General features: G+C 37.1%; 1 protein-coding gene across 1 annotated transcript; it reads right to left on the bottom strand.

Moving 5' to 3' along the window:
* Positions 1 to 793: 793 nt before the first annotated feature.
* On the bottom strand, positions 794 to 12,583 carry sft2d1 (SFT2 domain containing 1). Its single transcript, XM_008429937.2, has 8 exons — positions 12,282 to 12,583; positions 11,683 to 11,769; positions 10,347 to 10,432; positions 7,890 to 7,971; positions 7,566 to 7,601; positions 7,412 to 7,470; positions 5,391 to 5,420; positions 794 to 2,251 (listed from the first exon to the last, which is right to left on the bottom strand). Exons 1-8 carry the CDS (start codon positions 12,345 to 12,347, stop codon positions 2,212 to 2,214), a joined length of 486 nt encoding a protein of 161 aa, XP_008428159.1. The 5' UTR covers positions 12,348 to 12,583; the 3' UTR covers positions 794 to 2,211.
* Between the last annotated feature and the right edge of the window lie 4,802 nt (positions 12,584 to 17,385).

Here is a 17,385-nt window from a genome sequence, read left to right as displayed (position 1 = left end):
GATGGGAACTCGTTTCTTTTCTCAAACTTACTGGTGACATCACAAACTCTTTAAAACCCCATGGCATTTTAAATAAAACTGAAAGCAGCTCGTTTCCCAAATTTACACAGAAACAAACTCCTTCTGCCATGACCAACAGAGTTCTCAGACAGAAATCCTATAGAAAACCTGTGAGATGAAGAGCAGCGAGAAAAGGCCAGGCAGGATCTAGAGGCGGTTTGAAGAGGAATAGTCAAAGATCAATGAGAAACATAAAGACAAGGATGAGGTTTCAGGTTGAGATGATGTTACTGCACTCAAAGCTGAACTTACTATTTGCTACAAATTGGTCCATGCATATAATTGTATTTTATATGAAGAAATGATTACACTGTTTTAATGATAGGTGAGAAAAAAAAAACGTTTGAACCTTTAAAGTTTGTTTATAAAAGCATGGAAATGAAAATGAGTGACACTTTCTAATAATAAACTTGCAACTTTGACCTGTAACTTGTGCGATTAAAAGGATTTAAGGTTCTAACACAGTTATGAAGACTTCGACATTTCCAGTCAACTTTCAGACTTTTTTTTTTTATAGCGATCAGGTTTTAAACATGCAACCTGGGGCAAAAGGGAAGGACAATGAGAAATATTTTCCAGAATGTGTGACCCTTGTTCACTACATTGGAGATTGAAATTTTGATGGAAAAGTGTAACTGTTGCTCTGAGGTCTCCTTTGATGCTACGGAGATCAACATAAGGGGAAACCAACAAAACAAAAAAAAAAACAGAAACACACACACACACACACACCACTGGTCAAGTTATTTATTAATCTTTGCAAGACGATTTGGAGCACTAATCTAAAGGGGAAGCCCAGGCGTGTGGGCTCCCTCATCTCTGACATAACCGCAGATTAAAAACTGGAGGAAGCAGCTGGGACTGGAGCAGATTGCGGAGGTCAGAACGCCTCCCCCCCTTCAACCTCAAACTTTATAACGATCCAAAAATAGCAGGCAGATGAAAACCATCGCAAAAAACACGCAACATAGAATAATCATTTCATCCCTGAGATCACAATGACGGATTTTGGTGGATCCCTGCCAAATTAGTTGCTCAAATGAGAGGAGATTGTCTGCACGCAAACCTCCGGCGGCCGAGTGGAGATTGCAGGACGAGAAAAAGGAATGAAGTGAAGAATCGGATAAATCTGGAGAAGGCGGCGTCTTCGTCGCGCTGAGCTGTAGAAACTGTTGGTCCAATGGATTCCCGTTTAACAAAAACCCGCATCGGCAGAATGTGAACATCTGCTCTAAAAAAAAAAAAAAGAAGAAGAAAAAAATGGGGGTAGGCAGAGGCACTGCATCCTCCAGAGGAGGTTGTCACGGCAACCACATCCTCAAAGGCTGCATGCCAACGCAACAGAGGGAGCTGGGTTATTAGGTCATGTCAAAATCACAATGCTCAGAGAAGCGTAATTAACTGGGTCGTCGCTGCATATGGCAGGAAATCACATCTGAAAGCGGAGAAGAAGTGTTTCTTTAATGGCATTTATTGGGTTTGGGGGGGCGCAGGGTGTTGGGATGCACACACTTAAGACCTGTAGACAGGACACAAAGGCAGCAGCGTTTACAAATCTCATTAGGAGAAGAGAAAAAAAGGAAATCTTTAATAGAGATGTAGGAACTATACATCCCAGTGCATAATCAGTAAAGCATTGACTCAAAAAAAAGAAAAAAAACCGTCAGCAATAAAACAAAACATCCAAGAAAATGCTTCTAACTTTTTCTAAGAGGCATTAACACCACTTTAAAAATCCAGAAAAACAAAAACAGAAAGCTTACAAAAAAAGAATAATAAAAAATGTGGATTTGGTATAAATACAGATATTATAATTTCATCATGGTGTTAAGGAACCGTTGTTACAGTTTGTTGTGCATAAGAATAATAATTTTCCTGCACATGACTTCCATAAAATCTTCAGAATGCATAAGAATCTCATAGAATCCCCTTTTCTTAAATATATTAGGCATTAGGCATGATTACAGAAAATAGATGATTTGCACTTTCATTAAGGCTAAATTGCAAAACCTCTAGCTAACCGTTCAAGGCAAGAATTCACAGGTTGAGGCAGAGAGAGGTGAAAAGTGAAAAGGAATAGTGTATAAACATATTTCACAACTGCTTTGTGTGTTGGGACCAGTTTTCATGGAAACTGCAGCATCCAGAGCTTTAATTCAGGCAGGTAGTGAAGCACTTCATCACTGCATCTCTACAAAAAAAAAAAGAACAAAAACAGTCACACAGAAACAGCAGGAATAGTTTAAAGCATTATTTCTGAAATAATAACCTGAATAAACAAATCAACTGAGTTCATCTCCATGAGACTAACAACCTTTTCCACCAGCGTTTGGGGTGCGGCTCGTCATGAATAAGTGAGCACGTTTTGACGGGGAGGAACTCCACGCTCTCAGTCGTGGGGTTCTCCCCAGCTCCAGGTGCGCCATGCTGAATGGCGATGCAACGTGGGAGCCTCACCATGGCAACCACGCATTGTTGCCAAATCCATCTCCTGCCTCTTTGCTTTTGCCATCAGCGTGTTGCTATGCAGACTTCACCTGACCAAGCTGTAAAACGCCGTCAAGGTGAAACGGAGGCGCCACCTGGGGGGTTCAGGGGCCGACAGGAAACCAGTGGATGGATTGTTTCAACGTGGAACCGTTCTTAACCCACGACTCCCTACAGCAGCGCTCAGCCATCATGGTTTCACTTTTTTTAAGCAACTGAAGCTAATTTTAGATCTCTATAAATAGACACATCTCGGCTTAACGGTCAATTTCAATCACTTAAATGTTGAGATGTTCAGTAACGTTTGACATCACATTTGAAGCCACAAATCACAATGAAATGATTCTGATTTGTCAATGTTGTTTTGTCATTTAATTTAGCTCCATTCACAAAAAACCCCCCACTTATACTAATAAATTGTCCCCGTAATTACTGCTATAAACAATAATAATGTTGTTTTGAGACTTTTTTCAAATAATTTAAGGAAATAATAATGCAAAGATTGGTAAACTCTAATTTTGTAAAGAACACTGTCAACTGGACATTTTAAATATTTATGAAACTCCACATTAAATATCTAAAACAAGCTTTTGAAAGGAGCTAGCATCAAACTATGTAACCTATCTTTCGTTATTTCGAAAACCCTCGCCTCATTCTACATATTTTTTTGTAATAGAGTTTATTTTATTCTAAAATCTGGAAATAGAAATAAGTTTGAGTTTACTTTTGTTGGTTTTCATAATTAAACATTTTATGTAGCATATATTTAGAAAACATTCTTTTGCGGCTTGGGTTTTGCTTTGATTTAGATGATTTAAACCTCTGTTTGTGATCTTTGACACATTTACTTTGTGAACTTAAAAATGTACTTATCTACTTTTAATTATTATTATTATTTTACTTTTTCATAAGTTATTGCGATAAAATTACTTAAATCATTACACTCTACAGCTTTTCATTTAGATTCTGCTCCCTGCGTGAATCAGGTGTGTCTAATAATATTGAACAGATTATAATCCCTGATAAAACTAAAATAACTGAAAACCTCACAGAAAACATGTTTTAATTCCTGGGTTGTCAGAGCTTAACTTCACATTTACAAAGTCAAATTTTAAAGTTTGGGTTTAGGGTTTGCTATCTAAACCAGACCTAATCAAACAGAATACATGAGTCCAACATTTACAGTACATTATAAAACTATTTTTCAATTATGTTTGTCATTTAATTTGATTGCTTTGGAGGATTTTGCAACTCCAGTTTTTGAATGCCACTGTCCTGAAACATTCAGATGCTTCCCTGCTCCAACACACCTTAATCAAATGAAAGGTTAATGACCTTTTGGAAAACTTCCTAACATGTCAAGGAGGTAATTCAGTCTTTAGATTCAGGTCTGTTGGATCAGAGGACGACTGAGGTTGAGGACTCCTGCCACACAAGCTCAGATTTTCTGTTTTTCAGACACTAGAATAATGAATAAAATCTGAAAATCCATTTCAATTTGCTCAGTTTTTTTTTGCTTTCCACTCTTGAAAAATTACCAAATCTAATTCCGTCCTCTACAAGTTGCATCGGAGCAACAGCAGCAGCAGCAGCCTAACAGGACTATAGGAAGTGCACATGCAGCGGGTTTTAGTGCCTCCATATATAAACCTTAGAGGTTACTCAAGGTAACAAGGTAAAACACATTAAGGGATCAAGCCTATTGGCCATGTGGTGCCGAGTCTCGACAGGTATGGGTTAGAGACGGGGATGTAAACGTTTAATAGGCACTCAAAGGAGATCAGTGCACTCTGCTGCTCTACAACAACAGTGAGGACGACAGAAAGCCAAGTGATCAAATCAAAATTAAATGGAAAAATGGATTACTGTAAGCAGCTTAGCGAGGAGGGAAAAAAAAAAAGGTTGACAAATAACAAAAACTGATCACAAGGATTTAGATAACTAACAAATAAATGTGTATTTCTTCAAAGGAATCTGCTTTTCAGGAGGCTGCTGCAGCTCCTTTGTCTTGGTTTTGTTTTGTTGCGTTTGTGTTGGGGGAGGGGGATCTCAGGGTGGTTACATGATGTCTCTCAGCTGTCAGGAGAGATTATAGGGGTCACCCAAACACACAAGGCACCTAAAGGGGGAGGAGGGGGATCCAGACTGCTCACCAAATGAGATGTAACCCCACTTACAGCTGGACTGACAAAACGACATCACACCTTCTGCTCGGCTCAACCGGCGCACTCAGAGTGAACAACATTTGATCAGTTTTAAACAGGAAGAAATAAAACGCATCTTTACACTTTGAATCATTTCAGTTTTCCAAAAGAAAAACAAAAACAAGGACTTAAGTCCAGACTACGTCTAATCAAAAATTTGCATCGAGCGTTAACCCTCGAGAGCTTACCATAAGCTCATTACACGCATAAAAGCTGAACTGAAGAAAAAATATTTGTCAAATCTGTCTGAAAGAGCTTTGCGCCACTAAAACTCTATTTATTTTGATATTAGGAACATATTAACATTGCAGGGCTAATGCCTAGAAAGACAAAGAAACAAACAGCTGCCATTTGTTTGACACAGACTGGTCACACTGGTCATAGTGGGCTGGATTAGACCCATATGGTGGAAGCAAACAGTGGTAAATAAAAACATGTTTTCAAAGACGACTCTTTAAGCAAATTCCTCCCGTTTGTTGTGTGTGCAGTCATTAGAGAATATCCGTGCTGTTTCTGACAAGATTTCAATCAAATGACGCGAGTGGGAGGCTTATTTTCAACATCTGAACAGCATTCAGGAAGGAAAATATTAATATGGACATTATGAAAGGTCACATGCAGAGGGAGCATCGGACTTACCTGGCGAAAGGAATGTAAGAGATGCTATACCTGGAAACACAAAAACAGGACATAATTACTGATTATAGCTACTAAAGCACTTTATACAACTTTATACTGAAAATTTATTTTGATTATATTAAGTAGAAAATCAATTTTTACAGAATGTATCTAATAAACTAGGAATAGTTTTTTTCCCCCTGACATTCTGGAGTCGTCTTGGGATTTCTAAAACAAGGATATAAAACTAAAATGTAACTTTTGCAAGTTGTTTAGCCTCAATAAAAAAGTTGTGTCCTTGAAATGTAGTTCATGGCAAACTATTAATAGAAGAAATCTTTATTTAATCATAAAGCATTGCAAAAGTATTCAAATCCCGTTAATTTTGTCACATTATGACACTTTACAGCCATAAACTTCAATGCAATTGGTTTGGATTTTAAGTGACACCAATACAAAGTAAAACATTGTAAATGGGAGGGAAAGTGATACATTTCATATGGATTTACTGTAATCATTGCATTAAGTGTTTGACAGACTTCCACTGCAAACATCATTTGAGCTCTTATTTTAATCTTAAGAAGCGTTTTTTTAAATTTATTAAACCTCTAAATATGTGAGCAAATGACAAAATAATCAACCAAAGACTGGACGACTTCTTAACCCGTCTTGTTAAGCAAATATTTAACCCGTCATGAAAGAAAAACAAAGCAAGATTCTTTCTTTAGCAGCTCCTTTTGCTGTGAAGCTTCTGACTCAGTCATGAATTAAGTTCAGTTCTCAGCCTGACAAATGGACTTTGCCCACCTTTCTGAGGGTCAGTGGTGACTTCTTACAAAACAACGCTCACACAAATGTCTGAGTGGCTGTGTGGGAGTGCGCCAAGCGCGATATGTGTGACTTGTGGGTGCCATGGCAACGCCTCTGAGGACACAGGCTGACAGGAGACGAAGGTAGGAGAGACAGGTGGGGCTGAAGCAGAGACCCATCACCTTCTTGAGCATTTGCAGCTGTGAGCTACTGGAGTCACACTGATTGTTAAACTACTGGTGGAAAATCTTCTTAATTCTAACATTTAACATGTTCCTAAATCAGACATTTATTTAGCACAAACGACATCAATATGTAGCTGTAGTAAATATACATCTGCATTGTTGTAGGAAGGTGTTTCTTCTGTTTTTGCGTCTTTTCATCATTTCTAATCAACTTCTGTCACAACATAGCATGATGCTGCCACGACCATGCACCACAGCTTTTTGCAAACAAACCCAAAAAGTTCAACTATGTTGAATCATTGTCAGTGTTGGCAGTGAACAATAACCTGAGTGAATACGAGAAGTTCTCCAATTTATTACAGCTAAAGACACTATCCAAACCAGCCAGGATTTATTTGAAAAAGTAATCAAATTACTTATTTAGAACCAATTTGACAACATGAAGTAGGCTCCAATATCATAACAAATGGTGAAACATCCTGTCTGAATGTTACAGCTTATATCTGAATAGTTCAAAATAAGTAAATAAATGGTTTTAAAGACTCAAATGAACTTTTATTGATTAGGATGATGTGTCATAACCTTAAACAGGATGTTCATATTCAAACCCCTCCAATATGGCTACATTAAAACAACTCTGCAAAGAGGAGCATGCATTTTGTACTCATTCTAGATAGATTTCTCTAAAATTAAAACTTCAGTTTGTCAAAAATCTAAAATATGTACAAGGAAATCACTTTTTTGTCCTTATGGCAAAGATCTTACATATTTTAAAGCATCCATACTTTCTCAGAATCAAGTTTCTGGAGCCCATTGTGTTTTTTTATTTTAAGATAAACCGATTAATACCGACCCTATGGCTCACAAATTAATTTTTATACTGTCTTTGGAGATAGAAGTGGTAGAAATGATAAACTATATGGATGGATGGATGGAAAATTGCTTGGCTTAGACTGAAGTTTTGGACATTTAGTTCAAGTAAATTCAGACAGACCAAAGTTTGTTCTGGTAAGAAACAGCTGAGACCAAACTGAAGGTCAGCCTTACCAGGTCATTGCCAAAAACTGCAGAATACAGAAGATGATTGCCAGTCCCTTTTTATGCCACTGTAAAACATAAATGTGTTAAAATAACAGTTTCAATGAGACAATAAAAGGGATCTGTAAGTTTTTTTAAAAATCTAAATCTGCTGAAATCTCACCCAAAACACTGCACAAAGTGTTAAGACAAAGCAGAGCTGATGGGAGGAGAATACAAACAATCATCACTTTGTTTTACATTTACAGGAAAAGTAAACTTCAACACACAAAATCTACTGAGAGAAAGTAGCCGCATTATAAAACAGATGTTATTTGCTACAGCAAATTGTTAACAGTTCCAAAAAGGACATAAGATAATAACCAGAGAACCATGAATAAACTTTGACCTACTAAACACAAAATGGATATTATTGCAAGATAGTGTCAATATACTGAAACATATCCACTTTATTGGATAAAACCGAGGAGCAAAAGTGGATATTTACCAGCATAACAATGGTTGCTATCAGTCTTGTTGGTTCAAACATCCTCTTCAGTTGTTTTAATGGTCCCATCAAGAAACAAGTGCTTTAAAAATACAAAAAAAGAGACAACATGTCTGCTGTTAATATGAAGCACAATAATTAAAAGGTTCATTGTGTACAGTTTACTTTTTAATTTGACAAAATAAGGCAGCACACATTTTCTCCCTCCAGCCCAACACAGTTACCATGTGTTGGTAACACATGGTAACTTTCAGATCCAAAAAATAAAACATCCTCACTCTATATGACTGACATGATCAGCCAAAAGTGACAGACTGTTGGATCTCTACGTGAGGCATTGTAATTTATGGCCGGTTTCATCATGGCTAGAAAACCACTGGAAAACTCAAGATTGTTACAGAACAATTTGAGTTTAAGATGATTTTTTATCTTTGTTTCATCTTAAACACTGATGTTGGGTGTAAAAAGGCAGTATAAAGACTGTATTGGTCGCTGCAGCTTTTTGACTGTGTGAAGCAGAGAATAGTTCTCTCACACGACGCCAATGTAGGGAAAAGCTGAGCGTAAAACAGGAAGATCATATAACGCTAGCATAGGGTGATACCGATTAAAACTTTTATCGTATTTCGTTGTATTTATTGCAATAATGATAAAAGTGACAAAAAAGTATTTACAACTTCTTTACAGTCTCTTTTAGACAAAGTATGTGTCTGTGACTGCATGTGTCTTAGGGCTGCACAATATACTGTATTTTGCAAATAAATCATTATCACAATATTCTTCAAGACACCAGTCTTAAATAAAAAAAAAATTCAATTATTAAAAGCACTTGGCAACTACATTTCATTACATATTACAAATATTCACTGGCACCCTCATGGACCCAGTGAGATCAAAATGAACAATCCTGAAAATACTGTCAGTTTTGGGGGTTTTCAAACTTCATAAATTGGAGTATACCATTTGCTACAAAAAATTATAATTCCTATCACGACACAAAAAAAACTTCGCAAAAGACGGTGAATGATACTAAAAATGGTCGCCCCTAAGTTTGCCTTAAATAATTATTTGTCCACGCAAGATTTACTGGAGCCTCAAGCAAACAAGTTATCATCAAATGATCAACAAGGCATATCAAAACAGAGAAAACCAGCCAAACTCACAGCAAGTGAGATGCTTACTGAAGACTTTATAAGGCATATAATCGGTAATGGAGACTTTTTTAGACATATTAAGATGTGTAACTTAAGGTGAATTCCTGTCTAAACATTACATAATTTTAAATTCATAAGTGAAGTTTTTAATTTGTATTTTAAAGGGACCCATATATAAACAATAAAAACCACCTATTTTGCAGTCTAGCATTGATCAGCATTATCCAGAACACTCTTATTGTTTAATATAGCTCTTAAGCCAAGTTTCCAAAAAGTTAACTGGGTTACAAAAATCCATTAAATGGTTGAAAAAGTATTTTTTTGTGATATCCAAAAGAATGATTAACTTTATGTCCATGCCTGCAGGAGCTTGTTGTTGGGAAAAGCATTTTCTCAATTGGACTCGATTCTTGACCGGAAGAATATGAAAGTGGTCCACGTGTAAAAATGCCTCGTGCTAATTAAGCACAAAGATAGTAACTCAAATTTCTCTTTCCAAGAACTGAGAAATTTCTTCGATAAGTCACAAGACGAGAAATACGCTAAAATAAGCACACACACACACACACACACACCATCAGTATGACTAAGATTAAATGGTTTGTCCAAAGGGTTCAATTTAACTCAACATGCTGCAGTAATTATGGGTTCGGCGCTTCCTGTCCATCCGCACGATGACGCAGTTAGAGCCGCCTTGCACATGATGGATGTTTTACGTCAGCGTAGTTAAAGAGACGAAGGCTTTCCCAACTGGTGAGGCACAGCTGAGTGGGTAGCAGGAATCACTTGGGTGTCACATCTGTTAGATGAGACATTAAGAGCATGTTGACGTAGACTGTGTAGACTGATCAGAAGAGAGGGTCTGCTGCCGTCTTTCCCTTGTTACTCCAACTGTTCAGTGTGACAGAGACACGATGTCCACGCACATGCTGCTCCTGCTTACTGATGGGAAGGAAATCTGTCGTCTCCGAAATCTACGGCTGACTGTAAAAAGGACTCAGGCATTCACCCATAAATGGGGTTTGCTCAGATGAGAGGAAATGTTTTTATTGATCTGTTTTTCTACACACGAAAGAGGACTTTTATAAACATATTTTATTAAAAAGAGAATTTAAAGCAGTGATTTCACTGTAAATCTCACCACAGGTGCACTTTAAACTCAAAGTTTGATGGGATGAAAAAAAACTTACTTTCAAGTGTGTTTTTTTCATCCCTACCATAAATGAAAATTGGCTAAACTTGCCATCAAGTGAAACAAGTCATGCTGTTAAATTGATATGCTCCGTTCTCTACAGCGCCTTACCTGGACAAAGCTGCAATATTTCCAAGTGTGTAGAAGACAGCAAAAAGCTTGATGCCGGGACCAGGAAGGAAGAGCAGTGCTGAGCCCTGGGAAAAAGAAAACAATAGAAAAATATCTGTGAGCTGCAGAGAATAATATCCTGACACATTCATTAGAGGTCTAAGACAAAAGAACACAGTCATACTGCTGAGTCAACAATTCATTATTAGACTATAAATTTTGGACAACTTTGTAAGAATGTAACTAAGCTAAAAAAATGTTTGGTGCATTTTATGAATTCACAGCAGCATAGCTGTTTATATTTGTGTACATATCTACATGTAATGGACAACTACCCATAATGAAAACTAGGAAAACAGAGCAACTAAGCACAAACTTAATGTTCCATTTCCTTCAAGGTTTGTGCAGTAAGTTTAGATTTTTATAAATTAAAAATATACTAAGCTAGTATAGTGTCTAGCAAAACCATTCATGACTTTTGACTTTTTCCTTTAGTGTGTGACAAACATTTGTCAGTTCTTATAAATGGATATTTTATAGAGTCATATTTTATTGCAATTACAGCTGCAAATCTTTTGGGGTGTTTCTTGTGTTGAGCATGTAGAGGAAGACATTTGGCCCGATCTTCGCAGCATAATCGTTAGCACAGTCAGACAAGATAGACAACCCACATGAATATAAAGTTTCAAGTCAAAATGTCAACTAGGTTTGGGTCTGGGCTTTGATTGGGCCATTTTAACATAACTGGCTGTGTGTTTAAGGCTGAAAGATGAGCCAGTGAAGTGCAACGTTAGTTTTCTGTCACATACAGCATTTAGGTCAAAAAGTAAACAGTTGGTCTATCTAACCAGAGCACCTTTGAATTTGCTACGAATATGGCTTGTGGAAAACATGGTTTTTGGGTTAGCTCTATTTAATAACTATATTACCAAGCCATCTGCTAGTTTAGATTTGGATTTAGTGGTATCAGAGTAAAGAGGACTGAACATAAAATAAAGTGTAAAAGTATGTGAGAAACTATGCACTAACTTGCATTCGTCTGTCATAAAATCCATAGAAGCTTGCAGTTTCAACACAAACATCTGCTTTTTGAGTCAGTGTGAATTATCACAATTAAGTGCGTGATACCAGACTTCCTCTATTATGAACCGTATGCACCAACTGATTATGTCAAGGTATTTTAAGTATTAGTTCAGGTGTGAATCTCCAATTAGTAAGCAATTGCCATTTTAGCTGATTTTAGTTTAAAGTGAAAAAAAAAAGAAAAGAAAAAAGAACAGGAACTTGAAGATGGTGTGCATTCTCGGTTTCCTCTCAGAGCTGCAGAGACACTCACGAGTATGGAGAACAGGATGCCTCCAGCAAAGCATATGACAAACCATTTCACCCTGGTGCTGAAGCTGAGGGAGCTGCCATCTAGAACCTGGTGAGAACAATGGGAGGAAGTCACACGACAAGAGTAATGACCCGCAGGCCTTGCACGGATATTCAGTCATGTTGGCTGGAGCCAAGCATTTTTACAGCTACAGAGCACACAGCGGCGCTGTTTTTCAAGAAAAGTCAGAGCAAAAGTACGTTAGCAAATAAACGTACAGGTTGTAAAATAAAACTTTAGCTGGAATCAAAGTGAAAACTAAGCAGCAACTTACCTTGTATCCTCTTAAATGTGAAAGCATGCAAAAGTGTAGACAAAACAGTTAGCATTTTGAGCTAACAAGAACATGGAAGCTAATTTAAAAGCAACATGACTTACAAATATTGTGGGAAATACGTATAACTAACGACTAAAAAGTAAGCATTAGCTGTTAAATTCATAAACCGCGAACAATAAGAAAGCTACATTATAAGAAATGCATTGTTGATAACTCAAATTTAAATGTGCTGTCTGAGACAGGAAACTATACTTTCTGAACGGAGTTAGCATTAGCAGCTGACCTGTGCAGTTAGCCCGAGTTCTTCATTATCCTCCCGGCCGCTCAACACACGTCGAAGCTTATCCATCGCTAAAACTCAAATGTGTAAACCTGTTAGGAGAAATATTCACGTCTTAATGTCCAAACTAAACACTGTCCGTGGGTACGTAATGACTACTATCGCTGACATTACACACTTCCTGGCTTCCTGAACGTCTATTCAACTAGCTGATCGGGGATCAGTTTAAAGACAGTCATTATGAGACCTGTTTCCTCAAAGAGGTGTTTTGCTAACAGACCCCGGACCAGACGCTTACAGCAACTAAACTACACTTCCTCAGAGCTGTTTGCTGCTGGTTTTTCATAACGGTGTTGCGAAAAACTTTCTGAAGATGAATTAATGGGAGGTTTTTTTCAGTTTCGTCGAAAACTGTTTAGATAATGTAGTGACATGTTGTTGACCCTGCATAACCTACTGTAAAAAAAAAAAACAAAAAAAACCTCCCATTGTCACATACTACAAAAAATACAGGGAAACGTCACACATTTTAACATTTAAAAGTTTCACTTTTGACTAAATTATATGACGTTTGACAAAACTCTAAAACTCAAAACTAAGGTTATGCGTTCTCATTTTCCATTGTCGCCATCTACTGGAGATATTACGAAAGTAAAGCACCAACGACGGATAATCTTCTACTTCTATGTTTACTGGCAGTTTACAGATTTAGTGTATTACCGCCATCAACTGGCGGCGTAATGCAGAAATTCAATTTACTGTATCCCATATTTTTAATACGCTAAAATAACTATATGACTCTAAAATAACTACCTATACATGCACATACATGCTAAGTCCTCTCAGCCAATTTTGTGTCTTTTAAGTGGTTGAATTATATCTTATTATTTATGTTTCCCCCAACAGATAATCCATTCTTATAAGTCATATGTATGGCAGGGTGATTCTGTATCTTTAACAGCTGATGATAGCTGTCAAATAGACTTTAACTCCTATTTTTGTAATCATGAGTTGTGATTTTATACCTATAAACTAGACAGTTTATTTTTCTTTTTGATGGAATTTATGGTTCAGTATTTATGGATTTTTCAGTGAAACAAAACTCCAAATTATTCACAGATTTTGTTTTTTTGTACAGCATATCTAAAATATATAAAAAATGCAGCTTGGGAAGCTGAGATATCTAAGTGCAATCCTATTTTGTACATTATTGGCTGAAGTTTACAAAGCAGCGAATCTTTTTTTTTTTTTTTTTGATACTGATTGGCTGCATTCCCAAGAGTGGAAGTAAGACGAGTTACATTCCGCAAAATGTCCCTTTAAATTCTAGGGGATCACAAAAAATTATGGTGGGGCAGATTTGGCCAGCGGGCCTTGAGTTTGGCACATGCGCTCTAGGCCAAGGCTTCCAACATGCACACTTGTGGTCATTCAGGGGTGGATGGGAAATCACATACACATCCCTGTCTTCTTGTAAAGTCACTGAGTAAATAAAGTGAAAACAAAAATGAAAAATTTTTGCTTGGGGAGCAAAATGGAACGTAGAAGAGCTTTAATGGAATGAAAATTTAATATAGAAACTGTCATTAAAAAAAAAATACTCCAGATAGCAGTCAAATGTCCAAACTAATTGAGTAAAATGTTAAGTTACGCAGTGAAAACAAGCCTAGAATTTTTTTTTTCACATTTTCTCTCTCTCCCTCTCGCTCTTTTTGCCTATCTCTCTCATTCCCTTTCTCTCTCTCTTTCTTTCTTTCTCTAATGCATTCAGAGGCTTTTGCCTTTATTTCTAGTTTTTTATAAATATATTTTTTGTCAACATAACTCTTCTTAAAATGTACATTGCTTTATCAGTATGGTGCTTTTAAAATGTCAGCTATTTAAGTAATGGGTGATGAGAACCTGGGGTTACATTTTGAAAATTGTTCTTGCAGAATGGAAGTTTGTAATCATGATGTCACTGAAGAGATGATACTCCGATGATGTCATATGTCATAGTCATGTCACAAAGTCTTCTTCTGTGACATCTCAGTTCTGAGCTACTTGAATAAACAACATTTCACTGCACTTCATTCTACTTTGGATCGTGGTGATCTGCATACACTGTACTGGGACCAGTCTGTGAGCTGAGTTTCTTGGATTGATTATATTAGACATTTCTGGATTTAACTTAGACCTGCTTTTTGTGTCAAGAACCTTAAGATTTAAGTCATTGTGAAATAGTTTCACCCTTACTGAGAAGAAAAATGGAAAGAGCTATTGGAATCCTGCCATCATTTTGCTGGCAAACAGTCATGAAAATCTCACAAGCACATAATATGGTAGCAGAAAATACCAGAAGAGGTTTAAATCGCTTGCGACCAAATCTTAAAACTTTACAGGAAACACGTGCTGCACAAAGAGAAAAGAAAGAAGCACAGACACAAGAAAAGGAGCAGCAACTTGAGCAGATTGCTGCTGAAGAAAGGCAGATAAAAGAAAAGGAAAGAAATGCCTTTCTCGAACAGAGCAGTTACACGCTTCTGCTACGAGACAAAGACGTGGAGAATTTAAACAGAATACTCAATGATCAAAGGATGAACAAACAAAACAAGTGTTTGGCTGCAAATCAGAGAGAGAAGAACATAGCTGCACAAAAACTTGCAAAAGACAATGGAGAGATGAAGCCTTGGTACCACGTTATTGAAGAACGCCTTTTGAATGAAGATTGTGATCGGAAGAAGAACCTACGGGCTGATGCCGAACTTTTTAAGGAGGTGGTACGCAAAAAGAAGCAACTTAAGGCAGAGCGACTGGAACTTGAAAAAGAAGATAAAAGGAGAGTTATGCTCGAAGATGCATATACAAAGCAAAAGGATAAGAAGGAAATGGAGAAAAGGCAGGAAGAGAAAAGGAAATTGATCCACGAAAATGCTAGACAGCCCAAACTCTCTAAAACTGAGCAGCTGGCTAGAGCTAGCAAGGAGCAGCATTTCAAAGAAGAGGAAACTTTGTTCAGCAAAATAAAAGCTGAAAAGGCTGAGAAATTAAAGAGGTACCAGATGAAGATACAAACTGCGTACGACCATCTGATGAAGATAGGAAATGAGGAAGCCTCCAGATTTGCTTCAACAGAGAAGGAAATGACCAAAGTTATTGGACTACGGAGGATCAAAGAAAAACAGCAAGAGGAGGAAAAAAATGAGAAACGGGCTGCAATGCAAAAATCTATTCTGGAAGCAAATGCTGAGAAATTAAGAGAGAAAGTGGAGGCAAAGCAGGTGGAGAAGGAGAAGAGCAAAAAGAGGTTGGGTGATTTGATGGAGGCAGACAGGTTGTATGCAGTTGAAATAGAAGAAAAGAAGCAACAAAGACGACAAGACCTTCTCAGATATTCCAATTTCAACTCCGAAATGGCTGCAAATAAGCGTGCGTTACAGATGGAGAAGAGAAAAGGAGAGATCGAAGAACAGCAGAGGATTCTTATGGACGTTATGCCAGCCCCAGTTAAGCAGTACATAGAGTCTGAATTGCAGAAGGCTGAAGAGGAGGGACTGGATATGCCATTCATAAAAAAGAAAATGTCAAAGGCAAAGTCATCTCGCTCAGAGACTGCCAAAACACAATCCAAGGTTTTCGATCATTGTTCAGATCTGACGCATATAAAATTGTCACAGGCCTCTGTGCCAGGAAATAAACCTTACTTCCTGCCACCTTTACCTTCTCCCACAAAAGTAGAGAAAACAACTCCCCTCGATTTACAAAAGCCTATAAAAGTTCCACCAATTGCGGAACTTCAACTTGAGCAAAAAACTGAGACTTAAATGTTGACTTGCTATATTGTCATCACGTAAAGACACTACAGTAAATTTAGCAACAAAATGTCACTGAGTACACAAAGAAAAATCTAAAAAAAAAAAAAAAAAAACCATGAGCATAATCATAAAAATGTACCAGTGCAGGTAAGAGAATACAAAACGAGAACATTTTCCCAATACATCACATGCTGTCTGCTCCATTTAAAACACGCTCGATTCTTTTAAAAAGCCAAAATACGACACTCTAACTAGACTTGCAGGAAGTTCCTGGGTTTTCTACGTGGAGTTTGCATGATCTCCACTGACGTGAGGATTTTCTCCGGGTGCTCCGGCGTCCCCTCACAGTCCAAAAGAACATTTAATTGGTTACTTTAAATTTCCCCACTCACAGGGATCTTATCATGTTTTAACACAGGTATGGAAAATAAATGGATTTTAAAAATCAACTTTTATAAGATTGGACAAAATAGAGGTCACAAGCATTTAATTAGATATACAATGCTTTAAAAACAAACAAAAAACGGTTGCAGAAACTGGCTCTTGGGACGTGGAATGTCACTTCTCTGGTGGGGAAGGAGCCAGAGCTGGTCTTGGACACTCGGGTGAAGAGAGGTGTGGAGCTGTCCACTGACCAGGACCAGGTCTGACCGGCATCCTCCACCACCACTGGAGCCAACTTACCACCAGGTAGTGACTTGGTGGTAAGTTGGCTCCGGTGGTGGTGGAGGATGCCGGTCAGACCTGGCATACCCAAACTTGTTGTGAGGGTCTGCTGGAAACATCTGGGGAGTCTTATATCTAATATAAGATATGTTATATAAGATATCTTATATAAGATATAAGATTTCTTGTATAAGATGTATGATATCATATCTTTTATATAAGATATCTTATATAAGCTATATTATATCTTATTTAAAATTTCATATCTTTTACTATATCTCTTATAAAATATATATAAGATCTTATATCTTTTATATAAGATATCTTATATCTTATATAAGATATCTTATATAATATATATTATAAGATATCTTTTACTATATATTTTACTAAAAGATGCTATTACAACATTTAACATTCTTCTATAATGAGATGATATAATGAGATACCATTATATCATTAGCTATTATAATGAGATGCTACTATATTGAGCATCTCAAAATCTATATATCACAACATAGAGCATCTCAATGCATTGAATGCTGATTAATTGATTAAATGATTAAACTGATTAAATTTGATTAACCTCTCCTTGGGCTGCCACCTTATCGTGGTGGAGGGGTTTGAGTGTCCCAATGATCCTAGGA

The sequence above is a fragment of the Poecilia reticulata genome, linkage group LG15 (genome assembly GCF_000633615.1).
Source record: "Poecilia reticulata strain Guanapo linkage group LG15, Guppy_female_1.0+MT, whole genome shotgun sequence".
Taxonomy (NCBI): domain Eukaryota; kingdom Metazoa; phylum Chordata; class Actinopteri; order Cyprinodontiformes; family Poeciliidae; genus Poecilia; species Poecilia reticulata.
Note: the sequence above shows the minus strand (reverse complement) of the source record. Positions and strands in the feature narration are given on the sequence as shown.

Bases quoted from the DNA above. Each gene is read 5' to 3' on its own strand.
- sft2d1 (XM_008429937.2), bottom strand. From the start codon at position 12,347: ATGGATAAGCTTCGACGTGTGTTGAGCGGCCGGGAGGATAATGAAGAA. The intron at 7,602-7,889 runs GTAAATATCCAC...TCCTCCCATCAG, and splicing joins TAGCAACCATTGTTATGCTG to CTCTGCTTTGTCTTAACACT. The intron at 7,471-7,565 runs GTGAGATTTCAG...TATGTTTTACAG, and splicing joins CACTTTGTGCAGTGTTTTGG to TGGCATAAAAAGGGACTGGC.